The sequence below is a fragment of the Balearica regulorum genome, chromosome 8 (assembly GCF_011004875.1).
Source record: "Balearica regulorum gibbericeps isolate bBalReg1 chromosome 8, bBalReg1.pri, whole genome shotgun sequence".
Classification (NCBI taxonomy): Eukaryota; Metazoa; Chordata; class Aves; order Gruiformes; family Gruidae; genus Balearica; species Balearica regulorum.
In genome coordinates, this window is record NC_046191.1 from 30,397,745 (window position 1) to 30,425,531 (window position 27,787).

General features: G+C 43.1%; 1 protein-coding gene across 1 annotated transcript; it reads right to left on the reverse strand.

The window, feature by feature from the left end:
* Positions 1 to 156: 156 nt before the first annotated feature.
* FAM20B (FAM20B glycosaminoglycan xylosylkinase) lies at positions 157 to 27,105 on the reverse strand. The gene is made up of 8 exons (XM_075760422.1): positions 27,000 to 27,105; positions 18,546 to 19,076; positions 15,737 to 15,823; positions 13,185 to 13,294; positions 10,807 to 10,978; positions 7,901 to 8,092; positions 5,681 to 5,740; positions 157 to 3,914 (listed from the first exon to the last, which is right to left on the reverse strand). The coding sequence occupies exons 2-8, from the start codon at positions 18,920 to 18,922 to the stop codon at positions 3,683 to 3,685; spliced, it is 1,230 nt and encodes a 409-aa protein (XP_075616537.1). The 5' UTR covers positions 18,923 to 19,076; positions 27,000 to 27,105; the 3' UTR covers positions 157 to 3,682.
* Between the last annotated feature and the right edge of the window lie 682 nt (positions 27,106 to 27,787).

Below are 27,787 nucleotides of genomic sequence, written 5' to 3' on the forward strand. Positions count from 1 at the left end.
TTGACCCCATTCCTGAAAAACATGACCGGAATAAATGCCATTGATAACTACTAGTGAAGAAGTAACTGTGAAACATCAGCAGCAAGACACTTCAAACATTCAAACCCACCACATGTTGGAACAAGAGAGTGAGACAGGGGAGAGAGAGAGAGAGACTTAAACAATCCATCAATGTTGCTTTATTAAAATCTTTATTCACACAATGTTGCTTTATGCGGAATCTGACCCCGGGGGATACAAGTAGAAAGTCATGATTGCATTCTGTTTTCTTATTAGCAATCTCCGTTTGTGCAGCTGCTCCCAGGGGCAATCCTCTGACAGCTCCAAGAGGGGTGTCTGGTTCAAGCATCTTGCTCCAGCTGCCACAGCAAATAAATTACCTTCTTAATAAATTAGTATTTTTCAGTTGAAGTTTGTTTGGCAAGACACACTCCAGTTCATTAGCTGCTGGAAGAGGAGCCGACTTCAGTGTCTCCTCCGGCCCGACTGCTGACTTCGGAAGGAGGAGATAAATAGCAGATGGCTGATGATGCTCTCGTTTTAATTAGTTCTTGATTTCTGTGCTTCAAGCGCTCTGATATTACTAATATCCGCAACACAACCATTTTGTAACATCTGGAGCCAGCGAATTACAGTGTGCACAGTGAACAAGAATCAGAAGGTGTCATGAAAACCTCATCGACAGCGCATAGCACCTGCCTCACAAACGACGTTATTTTTCAGAGATTCAAGCAGACCCTGTTTGCATGGGGGTGCTGCTTCTGATTTCCTTTGCAATGGTTACAATTTAGATTTTCTCAGGGTTCTGTATTCAAGCAAAACAACAATCACTGCCAAAATGCCAGAGATTATCACAAGGCCAAAATCAGATCGTCCTGATTTTGGGTAAGAGAGGAATTTCTTCTTCTTCCCTGCTGCAGAACACCAAGCTCCAGTGGTGTTTACAGTGACCAGAAGCATCAACATGACAAAAAAAAAAAAAAGGAAAAAAAAAGTAATCATTTCTTGCTTCCTCCTACTGATGATGCCACACTTCATGCCCTTTGTTTACAATTAAACCAATACAATGCTTTAAATCTTTGACATTCATACCGGGGGGGGAAAACATCCCCAGAGTCCATCTGACAGCAAAAGCTTCAGCTTAGAGCCCCGTGAACAGGCAATACATAAGCCCTGAACACTAGTTTAATTTCATAAAGACAGAATGACTTTTTTTTTACTCTGTTATTAAATCAAATTTAAATGATCCAAAGTGATCAAATATAAATCAAAAATTCAAATTTTGGTAGATCCTTCCCAAAATATTAAGTGCTCATGATTAAGCTCAAAGAGAACATGTTTTTCTACCACTACCACATGCTTCACCATCTCCCCTTTGTGTAAATCATCTTCAATTTCCTGGGAAACAGTTTATGCCAAAATGCCTCAGCATGAATCTGTTCTGCTTTAGAAGAAAAGCATTCCCTAACCACCTCGCTGTTGCCCACAGTACTTCCCGATGCTGTCTCGCTCAAGCGCCGAGGTCTGCCTGCCAGCCAAGCCGGGCAGCAATCCCTGCGTGGCTCCTGCCCACGCTCACCGTCAGCGGAGCACACAAGGGAACAATCCACGCTGGTGGGTTACGCTCCCCAAAGGACCACGGCTTCTAAAGCATGTGTTAGATTATCAAGTACAGCAATAAACAGGCACTAGCTTAACACCAGTGTCCTAAAAGCCGGCTGTGCGTTACAGTCCTGACTAGTAACACCAATAAATAACTCTGCGTCCCATCCCAACTGTGGGGTGGGTCTGTGATGTGGCCAAGTCCAGAAGAGATCTAGAACATAAAATTCAATTTCAGGTAAACAGTTGCATTCTATTTTCAAGATACTCTGCTCAGGCAATGATAAAAAAAACTTCAACAAAATAAAACTGCATTTTAAAAATAAACTCTCTCACTAACACCTCTTTGATCGGGTATGGCTTCAGGTGCAAGAACAGGAAACAGCTCTTTATCTGCCTGCCACACTACTGCAGAGCTAGAAAGATTTTGACAGCAAATCAAGGAAAAGGTCTTAAACTGACATTTTGCTGCTCTTGCTCACAAGTTCAATAATATATGTTCACTTTGGGAAGTGAGCTCTTTCCTTACTTCTGAGGACCATACTGTCTGAACTGAAAATCGAAGCAAACCTGTTAAATTTGGAAATGCAATGACGAAGCTGCTTCCCTTCTAGAGACAGAGATTCAGACCTACCGCAAGGGCGACAAGTTTTACAGCCACAAGCTCATAAGCAACGCAAGCTGACACAGTGCTGAAGGATGACAGGACTAGGACAAGTGCTGCAAGTCTGCCCTGAAAAGCCAACTTACACCAGCTGTCCCCTATCTATGGCGAAACCATGAGGAGTGAGCACTCCAGGATGATTGCTCCACTCACAACATCAGAGTGGGAGTTGCGGGAAGCAGGTGGGGAAGGCAGAAAACTTACTGGAAATGCTCACAGCTTCAGAGCTCACCCACAAGCCAGGCCGGGCAGACAGCGGGACTGAAAAACTGCCGGTGTCCACCAACCAGCAGCAGTGAGCTGTGGTTACAACCTCGAGCAGCAGGAACCTCTCTCCGCATGTCATGAGGAAGAAAGAGCACAAGTCAGGGTTCTCTCCACTCTTCGGGGCCTTGCCATGGCTGTTGGCTGCTGCGGAAGTCCAGCAGTACACCTCTCTTTCGCCAGTGCAACATGCCCAGATTCCCCAAATTAAACAGGGCATACAGTAAGCAGCATGACCTCGCTAAACAGAACCTGCTTCCAAGGACAGATGCTGTCCTCCTCCTCGGCTACAATACAATGAAAATGTGGTTAGTATGGACACAGAACTGCAATGCTATTTCCTCTACTCAGACCTTGCCAGGTTCCTTATAAATGGAAAACAGTGACAGGACATGTGGAAACTTACTTTAACCCCTTAATTACCAAGTGCTGTATAACCACCCTGTCCTCCCCTAAATCTCCATCCCTGTGGATAATTCTTGGATAGGACTTCAGCAAAAACACTGAAGCATTACCACATATGAGGCAAACCCCATTCCCAGCCTTTTATCGAGGAAAAGACAAGTGAGCAGCAGAGGTCTCCTCTCCCACCCCTAATGGCATTCAGAAGAACATCCCACCCCCGGGGGGGTGGCACAACTCTTCAGTCTAATAATTATTTTATTCACCACTTCCTCTTTCTCTAAAGAAGCAGTAAAATGCCTAACCAGCTCACAGCTGATTATGTACAACCCTGAATCAGACAAAAAACTCTCAAGAGTATACGTGGGGAAGAGAAGGGGAGAGGACCGTATCGTTCATCTCCATTTGTCCCCTCTAGATTCAGTCCACAAATTAGTGTCTGTATTCCACACGCTTCCACCAACACCAAGAGCCATTTTTATCCAGTGCAATGTCCACTGCCGGCAATGGACACACCACAACGGCCAAGCTGCCATTACGGGTACTGAGCCATCCGAAGCTCTGACTTCCCACCTCACTGCTGTCAGCCCAAGGTAAAAGCCAGCGTCACCTCTGTTTCTCCGGCTCGGAAGCTTTCCTGTTCATTTCAGTCCATCTTGGCCACAGCCTTTCCGAACTGATTGTGCTGTTTTTCTATCGCTTTTTTTGTTTGTTTTTAAAAAAAGGAGTTTCCTCTGTGTTCCACTACAATTACAAATGAGACAGTGTCATCCTGTCTTCCACCAGCACAACATCTGGCCCAAACTGGTCTGTGCACTGCTTCACTGTAGCCAGAATGCTGAGAAGCCGCTGGTCTAGGGCATCCAGATGAGGGTCAGAAAGCACTGGTGAGATGGGGTCATGCGACATAGCAGTTTTTAAGGCAGACTTCAGTACTCCATTCTTCAGATAATTGAGTCTGTTCCAGGTAGAAACCCGAATGCTGTAAAAGAAACAAACAGTCATCGTACCACTGTCCTGCCGAAGTTCCATCAGCAATACCAAAGCCAACCTCTTGAGGGAGCCTGTTACATCATGATCTTATCTAAATAGAACGGAGTCTTACTACAAAAAAGGCTTTGGGATGGGAAGGTCCAGGTATAACTGCATTAATGCAATATCTAAGTAAAACTTGAAGACTGAAGGTGAAGAAGAAAGAATCTAATGCGATGTAATTCTTATGTTATACAGGAATGTGTTCAAGTGCTAGCAAGGAAGTTCTTCAGTCCGGAGGCCTCCCAGACGCAGTTTGGAAAGGAAAGGAAATTAACAGTCTGGCTGTTAATTCAAAACCAAAACTCATGTTACCTCAGGAAGAGCATCACTGACTAACAATTAATGACAAAGGACACAACTCAGTCAACTGAACTTCCACAGAAAGTGAACGCAGCAGGGATCTTTCTGCTTCACTAGCCATTAAACTTGTTCATGTCAGCCCATCTAAACTGTCTTGTTCTGAGAAGTCTCTTGGGATTCTTCCCCAAATTTTTCTGTTTCAGCACCACTGGTCTAAACTATCCGCTTTTGATGGTCTCTAAAGAAACCAGCAATACAAGCAAGTGTCGTAACAAACCTACGGTTAAAACAATTATGCATATGAATTCTTACATGGCATTTGCCTGGTATCAGAAAGAAAGGATATCTGAAAAGCAGGAAACTGCAAAGTCTCTTACATAGATAAACGTCTGTTCTGGTTGTATGTGGGGGAAGCTAAATGAGAAAGACTTCAAAGGATGCTCATAAAACAGGAAATCAAAAATGCATTTAAAATTAAGGTAGGAAAACTGAAGAATTTGAAAATAATTCACTTATAATTGTTCTCCATATGGATTCTGCAAGATTCTTGCAGAACGTAGGCCAGGTGTACTGTAGCACGCACAGAGCCCGGTTTAGTGCAAGCAGGGGGTGAGAGCTCAGGCTTTCTGCAAAGTACCCAGGTTTCACAGGCCCCAAGGAACTCAGGAGACAGAACCCTCCAAGGACAGGCTCAAGGAACTCTCAGCTAAATGCTTAATTTGGAAGGCTTAAAGGAGTTAATGTTATCTTGAAGTACCAGAGGGAGGAAATGGATGTATCAGTATTTTTCTTCCTGGTACTTTTATCTATTTGTTAATGAGAAGTAGCAATGGCCTGGTGAGAGAGCAGCCACAAAAACCAGAAATCAACAAGTCGCAAGCCTCTAAAAAGAACCCAAACACAGCTCACAAGGCCAAAGTCAAAACAAAATCCTGCAAAAAGCCTACAAAGTCCACTTTGAAAGGAGTACCCTGAGCAGTGCTGCAGTCTTGTTTAGAAAGAACATTTGGAAATGAAGGTAGTTAGTTAACAGACACGTTGAGTCCTTAGCTTGTGTCAGGGAGAACTCAAACTGTGACGTTCACGTCACGCTCCTTTTATTCAGCAGGAGCTGGATGCAGACAGCTGCAGATGCAAAGTACCTGTCATGCTAAGGATAGATTTGAATCAGCGACCTGGAGGCGAGACTACTTCCTACAGTCTACCATCTGATTTACTTCCTTAATAAAAATGTATTTCTCAGCTTAAGCAGTGACAATGCATCAAACAAACACAGTACCTCAAAAAAGTAAAGCACTATATACCCAAGTGAACATTTTCAGGTTGCCAGAAGGCTTCAAACTTAATTACATTGCAAACGTAAGGACAGCAATTACATAAGTAAAGTGAACAGCATCCCTGTGTTTCACTTACATGCAGCACTGATAAAGAGGAGCCAAGATGCTTCTTTCATCCAGGGCAGGGTTTCCAAAGCTGAAAAGCAAAATTAAACCCCAGTGAAGCAGTTGAACTCCTAATGTTGTTCTCAACATCAACAGATTTGTAAGGAATTAAAAAAAATCAATACTAGGCAATTTCACGCTCCAACAGATCAAATCATTTAAATTTAAATATAAATAGGCCATGACCAATTACAGATATAACTCTCAAAAGCATCAGCTAATGTATCAGGTAAACAGAAGCCAACACCAGCACACCTAGTTCTTTATCAGACCAAGGCACCTTAGAAATGAACTTCAGAGGAGTTTAGAAATTGAGCTCATCTTCCAAAGCAGGAGAAAGGAGTAATCGGTATTCTGGACACAGAGCGGGAGCTTTGCCTGACACAGCTGGACAGGGAACGAACAGAACAGCAGCCACGTGCTGGTTCAGATGGCCAAGCTTAGATCAACAGTTCAGCTAACAAGGTGATCAACGCTAACACGATCACACTTTCTCAGGGAGACCTGCCAAAAGAATTTCATGGCATTTTGAGCTTCATCTAAACACGTTTGTTTTGGTTTTTTTCTTTAACTAGTTTAACCCTCCTCATAATACTGTTTTCAACAAAGAACTTTCTCCTCAGTAAAGATAACTTACTCTAGGAGTCTGGCATTACTCTGCTCAAATAATTCTGTTATTAGTAGCTTTAAAACTGGATTAGGCTCCCCAAGAAAGTGATCATGGCACCAAGGAGCGTCTGGACAATGCTCTTAGTCATATGGTTTAGTTTTAGGTAGTCCTGTGAGGAGCAAGGAGTTGGACTCAATGATCCTTATGTGTCCCTTCCAACTTGAGATCTTCTATGATTCTATGAAAAAAACTGTCCCCCTATCCCTTATCTCAAAGGAGCAGAAAGAACTTTACTTAAGCTTTCAAGACAACAATTTACTTCTGGGCTTGCCAAGCCCCATTGGAAATGTTTTCATAACGTTATAAGCACGTACCATAACGAAAGGTCTGACATGACCTTCAACTACCGTATTTACTTCCAGTGACTAATACATAACTTCCTCCTAGCACAATGCCAGAGCATTACAGAAAGACAATTTTTGCCAAATTCACCTAAAGCAGTCTGAAAGCAGCAATAATTAAGCAGTCCCAAGGTGGAATGCATCCTGCTGACATAACTGAAGGAGTCTTACTGAACAGCCTGGTGCTTAAAGACAAAATACTCAACTAAGCCACTGCAGAGAAACGAGGAAGGAAGAGGAGGAAGGAGGGAAGGAATCTACTATATGAAAGGCAAACGGGGAAAGAAATGGTAACTCCAAGCCTTCCAAGGATCTGTCCATCCACAGAAAGGGAAACTCACTGCCACTGCAGATGGTAATGCCGATCAGAAAAAAAAACCTTGGGAGTCTCTGGACTAAAGCATGAGAAAGTGGAATAGGCTATCTCTGGTTTCAAGAAAAATTAAGAAAATTGTTATGATTTAAACAAGGTTGTACCTTCAATAGGATTTTTAACTTAAACTCTATCAGTCCACATACAAAAACTATAGCAGAGACAGAACAACTCACATTTTAAACACATATGCCTAGTAAAGCTTGGCCTCAAGAAGGACTTCTCATCAGTTCCTATCAGTTACTACATGCTTCATTTTTGTTTCAATAACAGTTAATGTCCACACTCAGGACATCATCATATTTTGCTCTCAGTATCAGTTCTCTCTCCATTTTAACCTTTTAACGCCAGAGTAGACATATCCAGAAGGCAGGGAATGCCAAATTATTCAGAGGCATATTTTTGAAAAGATCTAATTTTACTATGGCACTCACTAATACTCACTGGTAAATAGTAAGTTTTTAATCTTCCATTAATTAAAAAGGGAGAGGGCTTTTCTGGGGATAGAAGGAGAGACTTAAGTAACCTTTGCAAGTTGCTTGGGGAAAAAAGGTCATACTGTGCTAATTTGGGAGTTTCTACAATTTGAATAAGACTTTGCCCAAAGCAGTCATCATATCTAGAGCACAGAGTAAGGATGACAGCCTTTGAAGGACTCTAATATTCGGTGATTTCTGATAAGAAGGAAAGCACAAAAGCTATTAATGAAACAATTAATGAGAGAAAGAAAACAGAGAGATACAGAGCAGGTAAGTGTGTGCCCTTGTGATCGCCACTCCTGGCCATCAGGACTTCCCTTACCCTCACCTTTTGGCATTATCCAGGAGGATGAGCATACTGGCTCCTTCATCATCCTGGAAACTCTCATAGTGATGCCTGTCAGCATTCCCAATCAAATAGTCAAAGATGGCGGTGTCAATGATATCAAGGAGACGAGGGCCCGAGTCATATGGTGAAGTCTTCTTCACAGCATCGCAATAGCTTTCATCATACTCCCACCTGCGGGCCGGCAAAAAGAAACCAAATCAAATCTTCAAGGAACATTCCATGATGGCATACTATCGGTGTTTATAGCTGCCCCTTGAGTCACTTGTGAGTGCATAAAGAAAAGGTAAGCGCAGCAGTCAAGGCTAGACTCCAGAAGAGTGAGCTAGACAAAAATGTTTTATTAAAAGAGTAAATCCTGTATTAACACCCTAGCGTATGGAGCAAGCTATAGTTTCAGTGCAAGGTTACACATCATCTTCCTACAGAAAACAAGGTCAGAGTTTGCTTCCTCATGGCTCACAATTCAGCAGTGGTTGGGCTGCCTCACGGCAAGATTACTGTCATGACTCGCCTCCCTTAACTTCCTAACTAAAGACTTCACATACTGTGTCTATTTCTGTTGCCTTGACCTGCTCCTATCAGTCTTGCTTGCCAGCCATCCTCTTCATTTTTTCCCTTCTAATGCAAATAACCTCATCGTGGTTACTAATGACCTCCTCTGTCCTGAGGAGAAGGGCCTCACATGTGTTCATTCTCCTTCACTCACAGTTGTCTCTTTCCTCCCTAATTTCCTTTCAGAGTATCTCACCTTCGTCTCCACTGGCACGATTTCAAGCTTCCCTTTTCTCTCCTCTCCTTCTACACGTAACCCAGGCATGTACTCCTGGTTTTATAACACCGATGTCATATCTCAATTCTCCAAAGCTAGGATTTAAAATTTTCTCATTTTCTTCTTTACAGTTTTCAACACTATTCAACACCACCAACAAACCAGCCAAATCTCTGGTGCACGTCCTTTCCATCTGCCAAACTAAATGACAAGTACATCTACAACATCTTCCATGTAAGGACTGAAACAATCCTTCACAAAATAGCAGTTAAGTTGGAAATGCCTTAAACCATCTGCGACTTGGAAACAGAAATGGAGGAAACACAAGCTGGAGAGACTTGCTGACATGCTCAAAATTGCGGAGAGTCATAAAAGCAGGGAAAGATCAGAATTCAACTATTAGAATTGCCACATACCCGACCTCGTCTTCTAGAAGTCCGGAGCCTCCAGTTATTCAAATCAGAGTGGCCAAAAATTTATCTTCTTAATGTTTTTGTCATTATGTCCAGACACTCCTCAAATGCTGTCTCTAGTTCCCTCTTTCTTTTGCATTAAGGTCCAACTCACACTTAACTTATAGCACAAATCCACAAGGCAAAAGTCTCAGAACATACTCCTCCTTGTACTGCACACATTTCTTTTATACTACACCCCTCTCTCCCTCAAGTGTTTCTCTTTCTCTCATTTTACTTTAGATCAGTACTTAATCTCCTTGCAACAATTTTTCAGATATACTATACTCTGTCTTCTCATCTTCCACTCAGCCTTTCAAGATAGACCTTTCTCCGACATTTATTTCCGATCATTTAGATTGCATTAGCATAGGACTTCGAAGGTCAGGGATTTTATCTATTACAGGTCCATTAAAGATTATGTACACTAACGTGACTATATGAATTGTGTTCAAAAGGTCAACTCAGGACAGAGTAGAAACAGTTAGATCCGGAAAAAAAATTCCTACAGTTATTTTTCTGTGATTACCAGACACAGAAAAAGGAGAGCGTGACATATAGAACATTTAATTCTCCTGATGCTCTCAAAGTGAAAAGCACAACACGATAAGGTGCAAAACAACAGTACCATGCAATCTCATCTGAATGGGGCAAGAGGAAGTAAGTTTAAAATACAGCAAATATCAAAACAACATAGGTATCAGGGTAAACGCCTGTGTAAGCAGGCAGTTTATGATGAAAAACTCTCTCTCAAAAAAAAGAAACACCTCCAAGAAATTCAGTCCCTTCATTACTGCAATTTACCATGTACTAAACACAAGTGGTTTGACCTGTTGGAAAGGAGATAACATCTGCTGCTCAAAAATCAAACCGTACATTTAATACTCTAAAACAATTCAATGAAGCCTTTGGACGAGATTCTGAGAACAATCATGTCATTGGAAATCAAAGGATATTTTAGATCAAGGACTAAAGATCTCTTTCTAATCACTTGTCCAGGACACAGATTTTGAAAAATTTACTAAGCTCAAAACCATTTGCTGTGGTCATGGCAAAACCATCTCCAACCCAAATACTCTGACATGTTCTATCTATTGCACAAGATTGCTAGACCCCATGTTTGTCCTCCTCTAAAAGCATTCTTCAGATGCTAAGCATCGCCACCAAATACTGATGGTATTCAAAGCAAAGAAGAACATTTCAGTGCCTACCTACTTAAGCTAAACCAGCTCCACAACTCTTGAAAGAAACACAAGGACCATGAAATCAGGTCTGGCAGAAAATAGCATAGTGCTACCATATTTTAGTGGGCCACAGAGAGGCACAGTGTCAAAAAAAGGTGTAGTGGCACAAGAGAAGAGTCTTGGTTTGCCCAGAGCCAAGATTTTCAGAGCTCGGAGTGACCGCACGGTGAAGTTCTGTTCCAGGCAAGGAGTAGGAAAAGGACAGCACTAAGTATTGTGGAAAATAATGAAGATTTCTTTCTTGCTTATTTCAATTTAAATCTCATCCTATACTTCTTGACTTCCACTGTCATATCAAGAAAGCTGTTGGCAAAGCTCAAGGTTTTGAGAGCGTTTGCTCCTTAATTAGCCACTGTATTGCAAGTGTTATTCTAGTACAAATTATCACGTGTAAAGAATAACTCTATCATGTTCTCATACCTGGCAAGTTTGCCTTCACGGTAAGTCCTGCCCCACGGGTGCCGATGTTTCTGAAGAGGCCAGACATCTGGTAGCCACAGAGTCACTGACCCCTCCATGATGTCCCCGTCTGCACAAGCTGGTTCTGTTTCCCGACAATAGTAGCACTTCCCATAGAAGCAAGTGTTATTACCTTAAAAAAAAATCATAATGAAGAGGTATCAAAAGAGCATAACTTAATCCAAGGGATGCCACCTGAAATTCAGGAGCATATTGTTGCAGCAGAGCCTTCCCTGCAATAGGATTTCACTGCACTTGACCTCATGCTTCCTATCTCTGAGAGGAGGTGGCTCAAAAGAGATTAAACAGACATCTCTTAATTCAAAGCAACATTAAAGACTAATATTCAGATGAGAGAGTAATTATATTTTCTAATGTGTTTATCTCACAGGGTTAATACAACATTACATTATCAACAAGTTTTTGTGATCCTCTCCTCGTCCTTAGGACCTTCACTTTGCAACCTTAGCACTGCTTGTTTTTACATTTCACACTTCATGTGTCAGATTTCCCACTTCAAAAAGTTGACCAAAAAGAGACAAGTGAGAAGAAACTAAGCAGAACTTAAATGGATTTGGAGTCCTACAACCTGCCACGTCTCAGTTACTTGAACTGATTCAGCAGGGGAAACACAAACAAGCTGCCGTTCTTACATGATCTAGGCATGCAAATCTGTCAAATGTTGCATGAGTGTCTTCTGATAGGAAAGGAACAACGAAACCCTGCAGGCTTTAGTCTGTTAAGGCCTATGTAGCCCGTAGCATAATCTACATAGCCTAGATTAACATTTTTAACTTAACCGTTTCTATTTCACCCTTCTAACCTGCTGTTGCTTGACCCTTGCCAAGTTAATTCCAGTTCCATTCTCATGGATGTTCTTCCAAAACATTCTTCAACTACGTCTCCCTTCCTTGCAATTCCAATTACTTCCTGTCCTTTCTTCCTTTGGCTCTACATCAGATATCCTCCCCAAATCAGGCCCAGTTCACTGAAAGACATGTTTTTTGCTTTCCATTCTTACACATCACAATGCCTTAGCCAGCTAGCACTCCTTTGCAGTCCTCCATCCAGACCTGGCTCTTGTGCTCCCACTACCTCCGTCACACAACTTGAGGACATCAGAGAGATGAACATTAACAACACAGAGCTTGCAGCAGACCAGATCTCTTGTTTCTATGGAAAGTGCTGCAAGTCTCTCTTCCTATCCATGGCCTGCCGCAGGTCTAGCAAAAGACAGAATTCTTTGAGATTCTAGCTGCAACTCTAGCAAATCTGCAGTGAGCATGCGTGAATTATCTTTTCTTCAAAATCTCAGAAACTTGGTCAAATTTGAGTTGACAACAGTTTACAACCTTCTCCCCAGATCCACCCATTTCTTTGGTTCATGCTTTGCAGAACAGGCGGTTTCAAGGAATCTAAGGAAAGGCAATGAAAATTTCTGGAGCCATGCTTTTCAAGTCAGTATTTCTGCTAGAAAACTGCTTAGTTATCTTGGCTGAAATTAGAAAAAGTAAAGTCTGCCTGAAGCAGACACCCGATCTGAACGCAAAGAGTTTGGCAAGGCAGAGCTACTCTCATCTGTAAGTTACACCTTGTAACTGAAAGTATTAGGCAAACTTAGTAGGTGAGACTACCAACAGTGTTTGTAAGAGAAATATACACAGGCACACATTTATCAGCTGTGATGAACAATCATCTCTAGCGTCTCCTTATTAGGAAAAAAAAAAAAAAAAAGAGTAATAATTGGATATTTTATGAAAGCCTGAAGGAGTTAAGACTGAAGCATAAGTCATTTCTTGGTGCTTAATGACCACCTGGTAGGAGTTCACATTCATAATTCCCATTAAGTGCCCTTCACAGCATTATTACTGTAAGCAACATACGGAAGTTCCGACACATTTCGTTATGAATGCTCAGCAGGCTCTGATGCAGCACAAACAACATCTAACACCAACTGACGCATCAGGTCTATAAGTTATCCCAAATCGCCACTATGTTCATGTTAAATACAATTCCATTTTTTTCCTTTCGGGTCTAATCACAGACTTTTCTTACCACCTCTGACAGCAGAGATAAAATTCTTACTCAAAAAAATCCCATCTGTAACAGCAGCATGAGGGAACACTGAGAAGTTATAGAGGAAAAACTACTCGGGGAAAATCAAGTCCTCCTCCCGCGCCAAATGGGGTTATACAAGCGTTACGATCTCTCTTGGCACAGAAAGAGACTCACCAGTTTCCTGTATCATGGTTAACTGTTCTATAACTGTGTCAGATTCCCACGGCTCTTTTTCCCATTAAAAATGTTTTTCTTTACGGGGCTGCATGGAATTTACTTACCCACAGTCATGAAGGTACCCAGAAGCTGCTCTGTGGCAACCGGTTTGATCTCTGTACGTAGATTCACAAACCTGCCAACCACCAGTGGAGCTCGTCGGAAACCCAGAATTCTGATTTGGGGTGAAAAAACACGACATGAGAATTTGCAACATAGGCAACAGTTCTAAATTAAAAGAAAACAAAACCACAGTGTCTGTGCCACTGTCTGAAATTGAGATGGCTGAGACCAAAGAATAAAGTTGGAACTCTGCAGAAACCTCCTCTCTTGTCCAAGGCAAAGTAAGGAAACTCATTTTTCTTAAGTGCTTGGATGTTAAACTTGCTCTATGGGCCATCAGTGACACTCCTTTATTAGAGCATTTGCAGCAGAGCAACACAGGATGCACCATGGTCCAACTCTCAGAAATCAGACCTCATACCAGAAATATCCATCATCTGTCTTCTGTACAGGCTGAAGCAGTAACCATATGGCCTTTGGGCTGGTCACCTGGAAAGATCATTTATAATTTGTGGGGATTACTATTTATTAAAATGTAATGTTTAAGCCCAATTCAATTATACTTGAAAGTAAACAATCTGGGAGTTATTTTGTTTGGCAGGAGGCGGGGAGAAGGGAAGAGAGAACGGGAGAACAAAACTGAATGCCTGAAGTGTTTGGAAAAAAAAAAAAAAGAGGTGGAAAGAATAATCATAAAACTTGCAGTCACAAGATCCAGGTTCCACTCCCATGTCTGCCAGTCTTTGCTCTGAGACCACAAATGACTTGGATATTTCTAATGGAATTTTAAAAGTGCTTAAAGGAGGAGTACAAACATCGGTACGACGTCAGCCCCAACTCTCTTAATGTACTTTTGATACCCTTTTGGTAGTCTTTGCATCTCAGAAAAAGAGACTGAAAAGGGACTGTCCGTTCTGAAAAAGGGACAATCTATATTCCACAGAGATGCTGGGAGAGTCACTCTAACAGCTGCAAACTAATTTTTTTTAGATATCAGAGGAAGTCCTCTTCCGTAAGTATAAAACACCTCTAAGAAAGGCCTTGCAAAATGTCTGCCTGAACAAACCATGTATGCATGAAGACAAAATTCATAGCCAACACAGAGTTATGCACAGCTTAAGAAAATACAGGTGTTCCAAGTAAATACGATCTGGAAAAACCTGTCCCTGTATTTTCAGACCCACAGCTGAAAGGCCAGTATCCTGGCTAGCACAGCCTCCCCTTTACTGGTAAATATACAGTATTTTTCAGGTCCTTCTTGAAACAATAGCATCCTCAGACGAAATATGTAACCGTCACCATTCAAAACAAAGGTACACACTAAAATTACATTGGCAGGTAGCCTCTGCTAGGTATTCTTGACAAATATAGAGCTGCATAACCCACAAAGAGAGGAGAAAGGCCAGAGAAACAAGCACCAAAACACAGCCAAAGAGAAAGCAAGGAAGGGATAAGAACGAGGGGTTTAGACACTGGAACGAAGCTTTTGAATTGTTGCTTTACCATGCCTGATCATTGCTTTTTCAGGGAAGCACAAGTCCGCATTTTTCTTGAAAGCACAAACAGACAACAGACATGTTGCTACTTTTTTTTTTTTTTTGGTCTTAAAATACTCTGATTTTGGTCCCCTACCTAAAGGTTGCAACAACAGTGAGGGGTATTACACCACTACTTTTACACAACTAGAATTACTGCTTTCTATTATCTGTGCAATAAGTTCCACAGGTGAATTAGGACTAACATATCTTTTACCACCTATGAATTCAGTCACAGTGACGAGCCTTTTATTTATGTACTAGGAAAGGAAGACTAAAACCTCGGTTTAAGTTCAATCATTCGAACCTTCATTATATTTGTCCCTCTTTATTTCCTTTCCCAAGATTTTAAGTCTTTTCATATAAGGATTTTTCACAGCTTTACTTATCTGTCATGTTATAATGAGGAGACCAAGACCGCACTCATTTATTCTCAATGAAACTGCACCTCAGACTCCTATTTTGTAACTATCAATGTTCAGAGTTTGGTAATTTCTGCCCTATTCTTTGTATGTCCCATAACGTTGATTTTTTTTCCTCCAGCTCAGGTCCACAAACCCACCTGGATAGCCTTGAATACAAGTAATATATGAATAGCTGTTTTTCATCTAGGATGCACTGATTCATGCTTAGTCTAGACTAAATTCTTAGTCTAGACATTAGACTTAACTTTTTAGCATACTGGATGTTAACTTAGCACATACATTCAGCATTCCAGACTCTTCCACAGGATTTAGCTGAGCTCTTTCTTTCATATAATATGAAGTATCAGTGGTTTCAGTGCTCACGCTCCTTTTCAAATTTTTCACAAAAATCTTAAATGTTAAGATTCTTGCACAGATCTTTGAAATGAAGTTTCACAAAAACAGCTAATTTTTATTTTGGCTTCAATGTGGTACACTGGCAGGTTAGAAATAGCTCACACCCGAGGTGTATTCTTCAAGGGACTTCTTTTTCCCCCAACTCTGAAAAAGCATTCACCAGAGACAAAAAAACCAGGCAACCCAATAGTTCCATACCTATCCAAGTGAAAGGCTGCCACTTCTGCGTTGTGTCTGTCATAGCCAGCGTACGGTTCTCCTTCCACGACATAATCCCTGGCATATCTGTAATCGAAATAAGTCAAATAAAGCGATTCATGCAGGATTCCAATCAACTCTGCTGTTCAGAGTAACAAGTGCAATAACAGTGCTAAGTTAAACACACTCTGGGTCACTTTCAAAATGATTGCCCATGGGAGAAGGAAAAATTATTAATGAGATTAAAGAGTGTAGACTGTTGAAGTAGTAAATAAGGAGGAAAGGTCAGTAATTACAGTGGTCTCAAAAGCTTGGGAAGCGGTGTCCATTCAAATTAATGAGTTTTAATTCAATCATATGCCAAGTCACAGCTAAGAACAAAGAGCACAGACCCAGCTACAGAACAGGGCACTATTTAAACTGGAAAGCAGCAACTCCACAAACGATTTAGAATGGATTGTAGATTAACGTGCAAATACAATCTGATATTGTGGAAGAAATGCCAAATGCAATCTTTAGTAGCTAGAAGATCAGCAAGCATGAACTCGAGGACAATACTGGATATAAAAAGACTCTTTATTCTGGTGGAGAAAAGACGCAATGAACAGCAAGAAATAGAAATTAGACACTCATTACAACAACAACGGAATATTTTGGTGAAGTGTTGGGATTTTTTTTCTTTTTTAATAGATGTTACTTAAATAGTCAAGGCAAACACAAATTTCCAAGATTCGTGACATTTGAATCAGGTCTAGATACTACTCAAGAAGCATGGTTCAGATGAGTGTAAAATACCACAATCAATAGCGAGCAAATGGGTGAAATGCAATACATTTTCAAATAAAGTAAGGCCAAATTAGATTATCTATTTTCTCATTTCCATCTCTGTATCAAATTGTGTAAACTAGATTATTTCCAACAGATTCAGAGTTCAAGCAGTAGCAGCAGCAGTGTAAGAGAAGCCACAGTGCTCTGCTTTGATGCTCTACTCAGAGAAGATCTGGAGCAAGGCAACAGTCCGTTGCATCAGTCTGAGCAAATGCTTTAGCTCTTCTGCAAGGCATCTCAAAAGAGAATTAACCAGTGCAGGATGGCATGGAGGTTTTGGGAGGAGGATTTGACAGATTCCTGCCAAACTGGAACTTACTCCAAACAAGCATCTCATTTCACATATACCACTGACAAGCGATGGTAGCAACTATTAATCATTAGTAACTTAGGCTGGGTTTCAAGTGATTTTGAAATGAGGCAGCTAACCCTCAGAACATTTCCTTGAATTCAGATCTTTATACATATACTACAGCAGGCTTTTGAAAACATGGTCACGTTTTAAAAGCTGCAGAGCTAAAACTTATTGGTAAAACACAAGCAACTTCTTGCTTCCATGCACAGTAGGAATCTAGTCCTTTCTAGAGCAAAGGTGGCAAATCAAGAGAACTCATTCTTCCCCAACCAGTAAGTTTTCTGGAAATGGTTTTTAGTAGTAACTCTCACAAACTTTTCAGGTCAAAAGCCAGTTAAAGAGATTATCTTGCAATGACAGAACAAGAATCTACCTACAAGCCTCACTATTTGGAAGTCAGAAACAGAACATGGGTCTACCAGTATGGCTAGGGCCATACCATCTAGCACTCCTACATACTTTCCCAGCTGCACGTGTCCTCGATGGAAGCATAGTCACTGTGTTCGCCTGCACAGACGTTCCATTATGGGAATGTAATTTAATGCTTGGTGAAATGCTTTACAGCACTCACATATACAGAAAGCAATACAGAAACACCATGTCTTGTTACTGCATTTATTGGACGAGCCGTCTGTCGTACCACCAAGACTTGTGCGAAAGGTTCACCACCGTTTAAACACAGCCTAGCCCCAGAATGAAGCTCTAGCCAGACCAGTAATTAACCACACAGCAACAGCCCTGCAAATTCAAGAAGTGGAGGGCAGATTTCTTCCTCATTCTCTTACCATTCATTAACATGACAGAAAGACTTCATGCTTGCTCAACTCAATATCCTTTGCAGAGAGATGTACTCATTCTGCGATGACAACACTCAACATTTGCAGTGTGCTCCCATAAAACACACCTGCCTTACTTTTTTTACATTTTTCTTTCTTCTCCTTTTCCCTGAAGGCAAACAGTTCAAAAAGCTTTACAGACATGCACAAGACTCTTCATAAATGTTCAATCCTGTCCAATTTCCCTGTGGATCACCATAAACAGAGGCCATACCAAGGAAGTATCGCTACTCACCCGTTCTTACATTACTCCTCCAGTACTCACTACTGACAGGAAACTCAGAGGCTTTCACTCTGACCTACCAAGCCATTTTTACAATCTTCATGCAGCTACACCAGACACCCAGATTTACTTTTAAGACCACTGTCGACTTTCACTCCTTCCCTGTTGTTGACTGCATTCTCTCATGGCAGTTTGACGTGACCCTTACTCAGAAAAGAGTAGGCAGACTTGTCTCCGCACTGCCAGAACCTGCCCTGCCACGATCAGGAAGATATTGCTTAGAAACATCAGGTTTAACTAACATTCCCTCAGGACTGAACACGGTGATTATTCTTTTAACCTAAAGACAGGCTGCTTCGAGCATCAAAGCTATACAGCCTGAGACAGCTGGCGCAGCAACCTGATGTTACTAGAGCATCAGCACGGCTCTATACTGTTTCACAAATAAGAGAATGGCCTTTCCATTTACATACAGATTTGTAACTTAAAGAGTAATGCAACAACATGGAGATTTAAAAAGTAATACATAAAGCAGCTATTAATTCAGTCCTTGAAGGCAATATTTACCTCTTGGGTTTGAAGACAACCTTCTGTCCTCCTTCAAGTATTAGCAAAGCTTTCAGTTGGGTCCCTTTGTATCCCACATCAGCTTTTATTATTTTCTTGGTTGTCATGGCATGCATAACAGCCCCTAGCTCAGGCGTCTCCTCGGGATACACCTCCCGGGGCACCACCCATTGGGCTGCAATTTCCCAAGGGGACTGCAACGTATGGTCAAGTCGGGGGTCCAGTTCTACGTGGAGGCTTGCCATCATACGGTGAAAGGCGCGTTGGTCCTCCCGGTTGGCAGCTGAGGTGTCCAAGTTGTCAATGAGGAAAACTTTAGTGAAAATGAAGATGACAAGGAGGATGGCCAACAGCACAACTCGCTGCTTCAGCTTCATGGTGACCTTCAACCCTTCTCCCCTGACCTTTTCTTCCAAGCGTTACAGGAAGTCTATTGGAGATCAGGGTGAGGAAGGGGATGTTAGTTAATGAATCTCATTCATAACTTGCATTGTGAAAGAGGTATCACCACTGAAGCATCTTCTGGTACCCCTAAAAATAAACAAAACACAAACTTAAAAAAAATTGCATTCCTACAGATCCCACCAAACTCAACATCAAGTTTATGCTTGGAATGTAAGTCTGCATTTATGTACACTTGTATCCTAAAGCCCAAACATTTCTGTTAAAACCCAGAGGGTTTGCTGTCTTCCTGTAGCTTTTCAGTGATCTGCCCAAAAGGGGAAATTGCCTGATAGCATCTACACAGCTGAAATCATAACAGCTCCAACTACCATAGGCAAGACTTTTGCAGAGAACTGTAGTTTAAGTTGATGGCTCCAATTTCACAAATACTCTTCCATTAGTAAGAGAACCTATGACCTCTGGTTTCCTCAAGATTCATCCCTCAAGAGAAAGCTCCCAGGTAGGTTTTCTGACATCTGACAACCGATGAGAACAGCTGTGCAGCCTAGTTTCCTGAAGGTACAAGACATAAGAACAGAATAGACTTCATTTGTTTATTGCCTCTCATTTGCTGTCACTATAATTTATGCATCTTTTTTCCCATTCTTTAAAAAAAAAAAGAAAAAAGGGGGACATCTTTGCTTCCTTGTGGTTAACTATATACCTTGTGCAGTCAACTGTAAAACCAATAACCACAAAAAATATACAAAATATCTGTAATCTCAACACCAAATTAACAAGGAAAAAACCCCCAAACACTAATACTGCCTCTTCTCAGAAACCTCACCTACAACACAGTTAAAGCCACATCTGCGTTTCTATATTTAAGTAGGCTGCAAGACACGTCTTACCCCTCAACAAGCCTTTGCCGGTACAGTGTTAGCATACAAGGACCCCATGACGCACAGTTTATCCTGTATTTCAATTATGAGGAGAGAAATTATCTTCATAATATTAGTTGAATGTAGTCGAAACCCAAATGGAAACGGATACTAACGCACATCTCTGAGGAACGCTTGGAGCCACCAGAGATCTCTCTCTGCACAAGCTATGCTAACCATGAAAACCACAAATGGCACCCTGAGCTGTGGTAGGACTAATATAGAAAAGCCTTCTCATGCCATTTAGCAATAAGTGTACAAACCAGTCATTATTAATCATGTCACCGGCAAAACAAGCTGCACGGGCTAAGTTAATTTACCGGCAGCAACTGAAGGACAGCCAGACTGTGACTTGCTGGCCACACAATCACAGCCATCTTCAGCGTCTGTGTGACGCCGTGCCCTACATGCAAAGGTCATGGAAGGGTACAATGGTTCTGAGGGGCCTCAGCACATCGCTGAGGTACATCTCCATTGAAGATTAAGGCCGTGGCAAACAGTACGTGACACATCCTTTGAGCAAGTCACCAGCACAGAATTAGGTTTGGCACAGTGTAAGAGTACTAGTATAAAAGCACATGCAAGCCGAAGAATGACTCCACAGCACCTTAAATAAATTTACATTAGGTCTATAGGAGACCCACCCTACCTCCCAGCTACGTGGCTCTCCCACCTTCCTGTGCCTCAGCGTTAGCATTCATACAACCCAGCTACAAGGTAGTTCAACGATCCAGGTTGCTGACCCACCCAACCATTAACCACATTCCTTGGTTTGTGTGTGAACCACCTACTACTGCTAGGTTTTGAGCCACTACTGGTGCAAGTCAGAGAGATGAGGGAGGGCGGCACAGCAGCTCCAATAGTGGGAGATGACCCATGGAGTTCCTACAAAGCCTGCCTACCTATCTACACAAGGGGCACCTTCCCCTGAATCTGGTTTCCGACGTAGTTTCACAAGCATCTGAGGAAGGCATACCACGAGGCCAAGAACAAGCGTTTCTCTTGGCAGCAGCGCTAGTGATTATACCTGCAGGTAAAACTATGGCCCAGGCCAGCCTGACAAAGGACAAGCACCTGAACCGCTTAGAAACAGTCACAAGGAAATTCCGTAACAAACTGTCAGATCTTCCTGTTCTCAAAAATCGCTCTTTTCAGCACAGCTACTAAGCTGAGCACCACTCAACTTACAGGCGACGTGCTCCAACAATGCAGAAGCAAGGCTTTTAGCCCAGTTTACCATCTGAATTATTTTGATGTCATTGTCCTGCCTTAGGTGACAGCTTGGTTCAGTTTGGCCCTTCCCAAGTTACACATTTTGCCTCTTAAATACTTCCTATAAAACCTGTCTGCCAAAGCAGGAAAGAAAGTGACAGTCTCCTAATGACAATGAGTTAAAACTGAAATGTGAACAAGTGGTTTAATGTTAATAGCAACCAATAAAAACCCCATGAAGGGTTGAGGGTAGGGTCTCAGTGACGATTCAAACTACTGCTATGGTCCCCTGTTAACTATGTAATGCTGATTTTAATCTACTGGAAAATAAGTGCTTGTATTAATAGTGAAAGACAACAAGCCACATGTTTATATAGAAATTAAAACAAATTATTGTTCATCTCAGTTCTGTTTAGGCAGCTTGTATTTCTCCAAGCAGCGTGTCAATCTGCATATTACACACTGCAAGCACAAGAATGAGAAGCACAGACAAGGAAGATGCACCTGACCTGAAAGCCCTTGTTCTTCCAAATACAGACTCACCCAGAAGGAGAGCCCTAAATAACAACATTATTCTTAAATCTAAGAAAGCAAGTAAAGCAGATCAGGCAGTAACTGTACCCATTCATTGTAATTTCATAATTTCACTTCTTTAAAACTAGTCACTCTAAATCATTTTGAACATTGCTGTTATCAAGATCTCCCTTCATTCATTTTTAAAATCCATTAGAGATTTTAAGAAGTTACAGAGAAGAACACAGGTCATTTCAGAACAGTTACTCCTAATTATGAGATATGTATACATGCACACATATATCTTAAGAAAGCCTTGCAGCCCCGTGTTGGCCAATTAAAGCACTGGACAGAAATGTTTCATACCTTTGGAGCCCACACTGGACACTCACTGTTCTGGATTTATTTTCAGGAATGCTGAGTTTCTCCAGGTATGCTTCTTGGGGCTAAGGAAGAGAATATAACTAGAGCCACCACTTAAATTTACTTAGTTTATCTTTTGTGACAGCTTTGAAACCAATTTTGGCTGAAAACCTCCACCTATGTAGATAGAAGTTACCAAAAAAATGTTTGCTATAAGACGTTTCAGCAATTCCCTTAACTGAATAACCAATCCTCGCCAAACATTTCTCCTGAAGTTATACAATTACTCCTGACACCCCAACCAAACCCCTACCCTGCTTTTGCTCTCTGTAGCTTTAAGCAGGTGAGTTGGCTCTGATTTTTTACTGACATCTGCCAAAATGAGTCATCGGCTGCTTTTCTCCAACAAACAACAAAACACCCCTGAGGTTGCTATGCAATCGATTCCACCCGCTAGCTGCAGAGCCCGTACGTTACTCCTCAGGTGCCAACATTATGCTCGTTGTACAAGCCAATAAAAATGAATCCTTTCATGAAGATGTTTAATGCAGAGAGCAAGAACTTAAGCTTTGTTGTTTTAAATTGAAGATGGCAAGAGTGACAGTGCCAAGGTGGTGTAAGAAAACATTTACGCTGTTTTGGAAGAAAGCAATTTGAAGAAAAGGACATGTCTTTGGAAAAAGGTTTGGATTGGAAAAGAAGATTATGAAAGCTCAGGAAGCGTGAAGCTGGTCCTGGAATGGGGACAGAGACGGGAAAGGTGGCCACAGAAACAAATGAAATAAGAAGAAAACCCCAACATTTTAAAAAGGGAAAAATAGGGTGAACTGTGAGCAGAACTCTCTGGGACAAAGGGCAAAAGGCTCCAGGACAATGGCAGAAGTAAACCCAGGGATAAGCGCAGGAGGAGACCCAGAAAGGAACTAGTTCCAGAAACTGGCAGGGGTGAGAGGGAAAGGCAAGAGTCTTCATGCTTGACAAAATGGGGCAAAGGAACAGAGTAACCGCTTACTTCTACATAAGAGACGTAGGAATGCGGGATGCACAAAATGATAGTAGGTGCTCTTTGAACCAGAAGGCATCAGAGAAGGAAAAACCCAAATAAAGTTTTCAGAAGTCAAGTACATTTTACATGTCTGATCAGAGCTAACAATGAGAGTAATCCCTGTGTACCTGCAGTCCTGGAACAACACACATTCCCTCCTGCTGTTGGGCAGCAGCTGCTGATCTCTTATTAAGGCCAGGAAACTCTAAAAGTGGCTTCTTTTTTCTTTTCTTTTTCCTGAGCTTCTGCTCATCATTATCTCCAGCTACCATTACTAAACAGAAGACATAATCCAAAGAGGTTTGTTGCTTTACCACCCAAACTCCATCTCCATGTCAGAAAGTACAGAAAAACTCATCTCCCTGTCTACCATTTTCCCATACTCCTGATCAACCTGGAAAAGAAAATAGTCAGAAATAAACAACCATACCAGCTTTCTAATAGCATAGTCAGCTGGCAGGTTTGCATAAGAAACGCTTCTTGTTTTTCACTACCTCTTTGGGATATTTCCTGACCAATTTTCTCTCTCGTTACAACCAGCAAGTAACAAGTCTTCCAAATCAATATCCAAATAACAGCGTCTTCTAAATATCACAGCCAGGTCACAGTGCACACAGAGGCCTAAACTAAAGTATGCCCACTGGCATTAAATAACAACATCATACCACTTTAGTCCCAGTCTGAAAAGCAGCATGAAACTTGCCCACTACAAACATAGCTACTGTAAGCAGCCTACAAAATTAGCAGAAGATCATATACCAGAAAATGATTTTTATTAGAGTCACAACATCAACACCATGTCACATATCAATCTTATTTTTGTATCGGAAAGCAAGAAAGCTACTGTCTCAAGAATACTTGCGTACAATATGCAAGGATTTTGTTATGCTCCAAATGACAAATAAGGTCTGAGGGCAGGCAAAGGTTTGGTCTGCCAGCACAAGGACACAAAAAAATCATAGCTCGAACAGATGTCAATCTGAAAGAAATATGAATAAGTCTGCTCTACTTCCTGTTTAAATGCACGTTTTCTCTTCCTAAATACACTATGCTTTTTGGGCTCTCCTATGAAAAGGTCTTTAAAAATTCTCCAGCAAATCCTGGGAAATGCCTTGAAGAAACTGTGTACACAGTAGCGACATTTTCCTCTTCCCAAAATGTACTTCAGTATCACCAGATCAATCTTTCTTCCTATCTGCTCCTCTCTGGCCAACTCCTCGGTAGCTCACGCTTTGCCTCTCTGCATAAGCCTTGTTATTTCAGTTTTCACAGGCAGGCTCCCACAGATCTTTGCTTAGATTTTTCAGACTCATTCTGTCACTTCCACTCTCTGTATGCTGCCTCGTTTGCGTACAAGTTTGGTAATCCAGCGCACAAGGCTTCACAGATATTTACTTGCTTGCTATTTCTCCATCTCTTCTTCTGTTAAAACCTCCGCTACCTACAGGCAAAATCCTTGCGACAGTCTATGCTCAAACTTTCCTTTGCACATGCACAACTTTATCCCTGGTCAAGAGCTACAGAGCAGATAAAGTATGAAACATCACAAGCATTTTAACTGCTGCATTATCCATGCCTGCAACTGCAAAAGTCAGTAACTGCCTGATATATTTTCACACCATTTCTAGGAGAAATGAAATAACTGCATTCATCTGTCTGTCCACCCCACCCCATTATATCCCTCAGTAACTTTAGAACCCGTTACCCACGATTCTACCAAATTTGTCAGAGGAATGCTTCCGTGAGCTTTACAAAGACAACTGGCCAGATAGAGGATAGAAGTCTCAAGAAGCCAAGGACAACTCGGTATATACCTTCCTGGTCCCCAGGAAACCAGGCTTCCCTAATTCTCCTCACGGAACAGCTTTCCTTCAAGCATGGTTTCCTATGGAAACAAAGTTTACATAATCACACTTTTCACCGGTAAGCTTTTGGATCCATTGGCTAATTTCAAATGCATCTGAGAGAACAGTAGATGTTTTGAAGGCAGAGTTTATGTGTTTACTGGGAATTGGCAGCTGGGGAGTGCTGAGGGAAAGGCTGTAGCGTTAGCTCAACAGTTGTCTGTTCGCCTTGGCCATCTGGGCAACCAGTGTGCGCACAGCTGGTACGCAGAGGGAGCTGGAAACACTGCACGAGAAGGAAGGAATTGAAAGGACTGTAAAGCAGAATGGTACGGGACACGGGCAGGAGCCAAGGGTACTGAAAAAGAAAATGCTGGGACCTGGTCAGAAAACACATCGGTTTCACTACTAAGGGAAGAACTCCCCCATCCCAGTTACTGAAGTTCTACCTGACCATTGTGGGCAGGCAGATACACAACAGTAACACAAGCTGGAAATGTTTTAGGGAGCCCATTCAACTTGGAAGTGAAGCCAAAGCAGTGAGAAAATCCTGTAGCTTGCTTTCTCAACTTGATGTTCTTACGTTTATTCAGTTTGCACCTAAGACGGGCACCAGAAATTTAACCAGGGTCCATATACCTGTCTGACATTTAGCAGCAGTAAGCCTGACTCTGCCATAAAATAGTGCCAATCAATCTTCCCCACTCCCAAGAAGACAGGCAGCAGACAACAAGCCAAAGAACAAAAGATTTTGGTGTCAGAACGGAGTCACCAACTTTGTTAATATGCGACAAAATAAAATCCACCTCACCCTCCTGAGAATTTGTACTGCAAACGGAGACAAATCTTGTTGCAACTATGTAGGTCAGCCTTAAGGACGTCAGGGTTGCACGGAGTCATTTTCAAATTAAGTAAGACCACAATGCTAATGCCCTGTGCTGTAATAAGTACCAGGTGGATCTATTCACATGGAATTCACTGCAAGACAAGAACCTGCATTTTACAGTTTTCTCTGTTTGCTCAGGCCCTAAAGCACATATGTACATTGCAGGACCAGGGCCTCAGCTAGCATAAACCAAAACAGCTGCACTGCCTATACACATCTGTATCCAGAAAGGATCTAAAGACAGATGTCCTTTAAAAACAGCAAACCCCACGGCTTTGACAACTACAATCAGCATTTCTGCTCAACAATACGCATCTTATTTTTCACAACTGGCCAACGACCGTAGCCAAGCTGCCAGTGGTGCTCTGTGAGCTAGTCCATTGTGCAGATGGCTATTCACAAGCGTGAGTATGCTGTCAGAAAGGCAGCAGGCTTCACAGCTGCGCGGGGTTCTTTTCCCATCTGAAAACAAGGATCCAGAAAAGGAAGGAAATGGAAGAGCGCAGATAAACATTCACATCTGCTATAGCCACGTCCAAAGTCCTTAACTGACCGCGGATGAAAGCGGGAGGTATTTCGGGAACCTGACCTTCCACACACGAAAACCGTGGAGGTATTTCCAGTGAGGCGGCTCTGCTCAGGCCGAACACGACCTACGTGCCGGAGGACCCAGCCGTAGGGATTGCAGCGCCGACCGGAGAGACCCGCGGCACCGCAGGGCGGAGCGGCCCGGCCCCACCTGCGGGAGCCCTCCGGGGGCGCAGCCCGCCCCCGCCCCCGCCTCCTCCTCCTCCCGCGGGGCAGCTCGGCGGCAGGCCCGCCGCTCCACGTACCCGCCGACCCCCCCCCCCCCCCCAGGGCCCAGGCCCGGGCCCGGCGGAACAGCTGCGCACCTGCGCGAGCGCACCGCGCCCCTGGCCAACGGCCGTAACGGTTCTAACGGCTCCTCCCTCCCTGTCCGCGGGGCTCCACAGCCGGCACCCAGCCCCGCAGATACCCCACACCCCCGCCGGCCACCCCGGCGAGCAGGCCAGGCCCCGCACAGCCGCTGCGCCCCGGAGGAAGGCGGCGGGGCCGTCTCCTCTCCCTCCTCCCCGGCCGGTGCCCCGGGCAGAGCGAGGCGGCAGGGGCGTGCCCGTCCTCAGGTGCCGCCGCCCCGCCGAGCCACGCAGGCAGGCGCGGGAGCGGCCTCCCCCATCCCCCGCCGACCCCGCGGAGCGCCCCGCGGCCCACGCCGGCCCGTCCCCGGCGCCGTTCCCCACTCACCCCGCCCGGTGCCCGCGCTCCATGTCCCCGGCCGGCGCCGCCGCCGCCAGCCCCCGCCAGCTCCCCAACATGGTGCCGCCCGGCGCCCTGTCCCCGCCCCGCAGCCAATGGGCGGCCGCCCCGCCTGCCCCGCTCCACTCACCGCCCGCCTGCCGACCAATGAAACGGCCGCCCTTCCCTCTCCAACGGGACGCAGCGCGCCTTCCCATAGGCCGGCTCCTAGCGCCCTCGGCCTCTCGCCTCCAATAGGAGCGGCGGAGGGAGCGCCACCTCCGGCCGGCCAATGGGGTGGGAGCGGGGATTAACCCCGTCCTGCCCGGCGGGGAGCAGGAGCCGCCGCCGCGAGGGGCGGGTTTTCTGTCAGGAACCGAACGGTTCAAAGGGAAGAGGCATATTGTAAATCTGTTAAAAATACTGAGCTCTGACCGCAGGCAGCGGCGCTCTGCGTGAACAGGTTTCTGTGCAAAGATTACCACGCACAACGACAGTGAGAGGTATTTGGCTCCTGTCAATTTATAAGTATAGATCTATTATATTATAAAGTATTATTATACTACACAGTCCTATTATACTATATTATACTCCTAAACAATATACATCCTCTAAAAATATAGCCATAGCACGAATAGGATTTGTATATTTATCAAGTAATACATTAATTTATTTTTTTCCCCTATGTTTACACATTCCTAATAAAAAAATAACGCTCCAGTGTCGATTTAATTTAGCAGGCATTACTTGGAGTTTGGCAGCAAAGGCGCAGCTGGTGCAACGCCAACCTATCTCAG

What these genes read in the sequence shown, in the direction of transcription:
- FAM20B (XM_075760422.1), bottom strand. Translation starts at nt 18,922, where the DNA reads ATGAAGCTGAAGCAGCGAGTTGTGCTGTTGGCCATCCTCCTTGTCATC. An exon ending in GGGTACCTTCATGACTGTGG is followed by an intron (nt 10,979 to 13,184) that starts GTAAGTAAATTC and finishes TTTTTTTTTAAG; the next exon opens with GTAATAACACTTGCTTCTAT. An exon ending in CTCCTGGATAATGCCAAAAG is followed by an intron (nt 5,741 to 7,900) that starts GTGAGGGTAAGG and finishes TTTGCTTTTCAG; the next exon opens with CTTTGGAAACCCTGCCCTGG.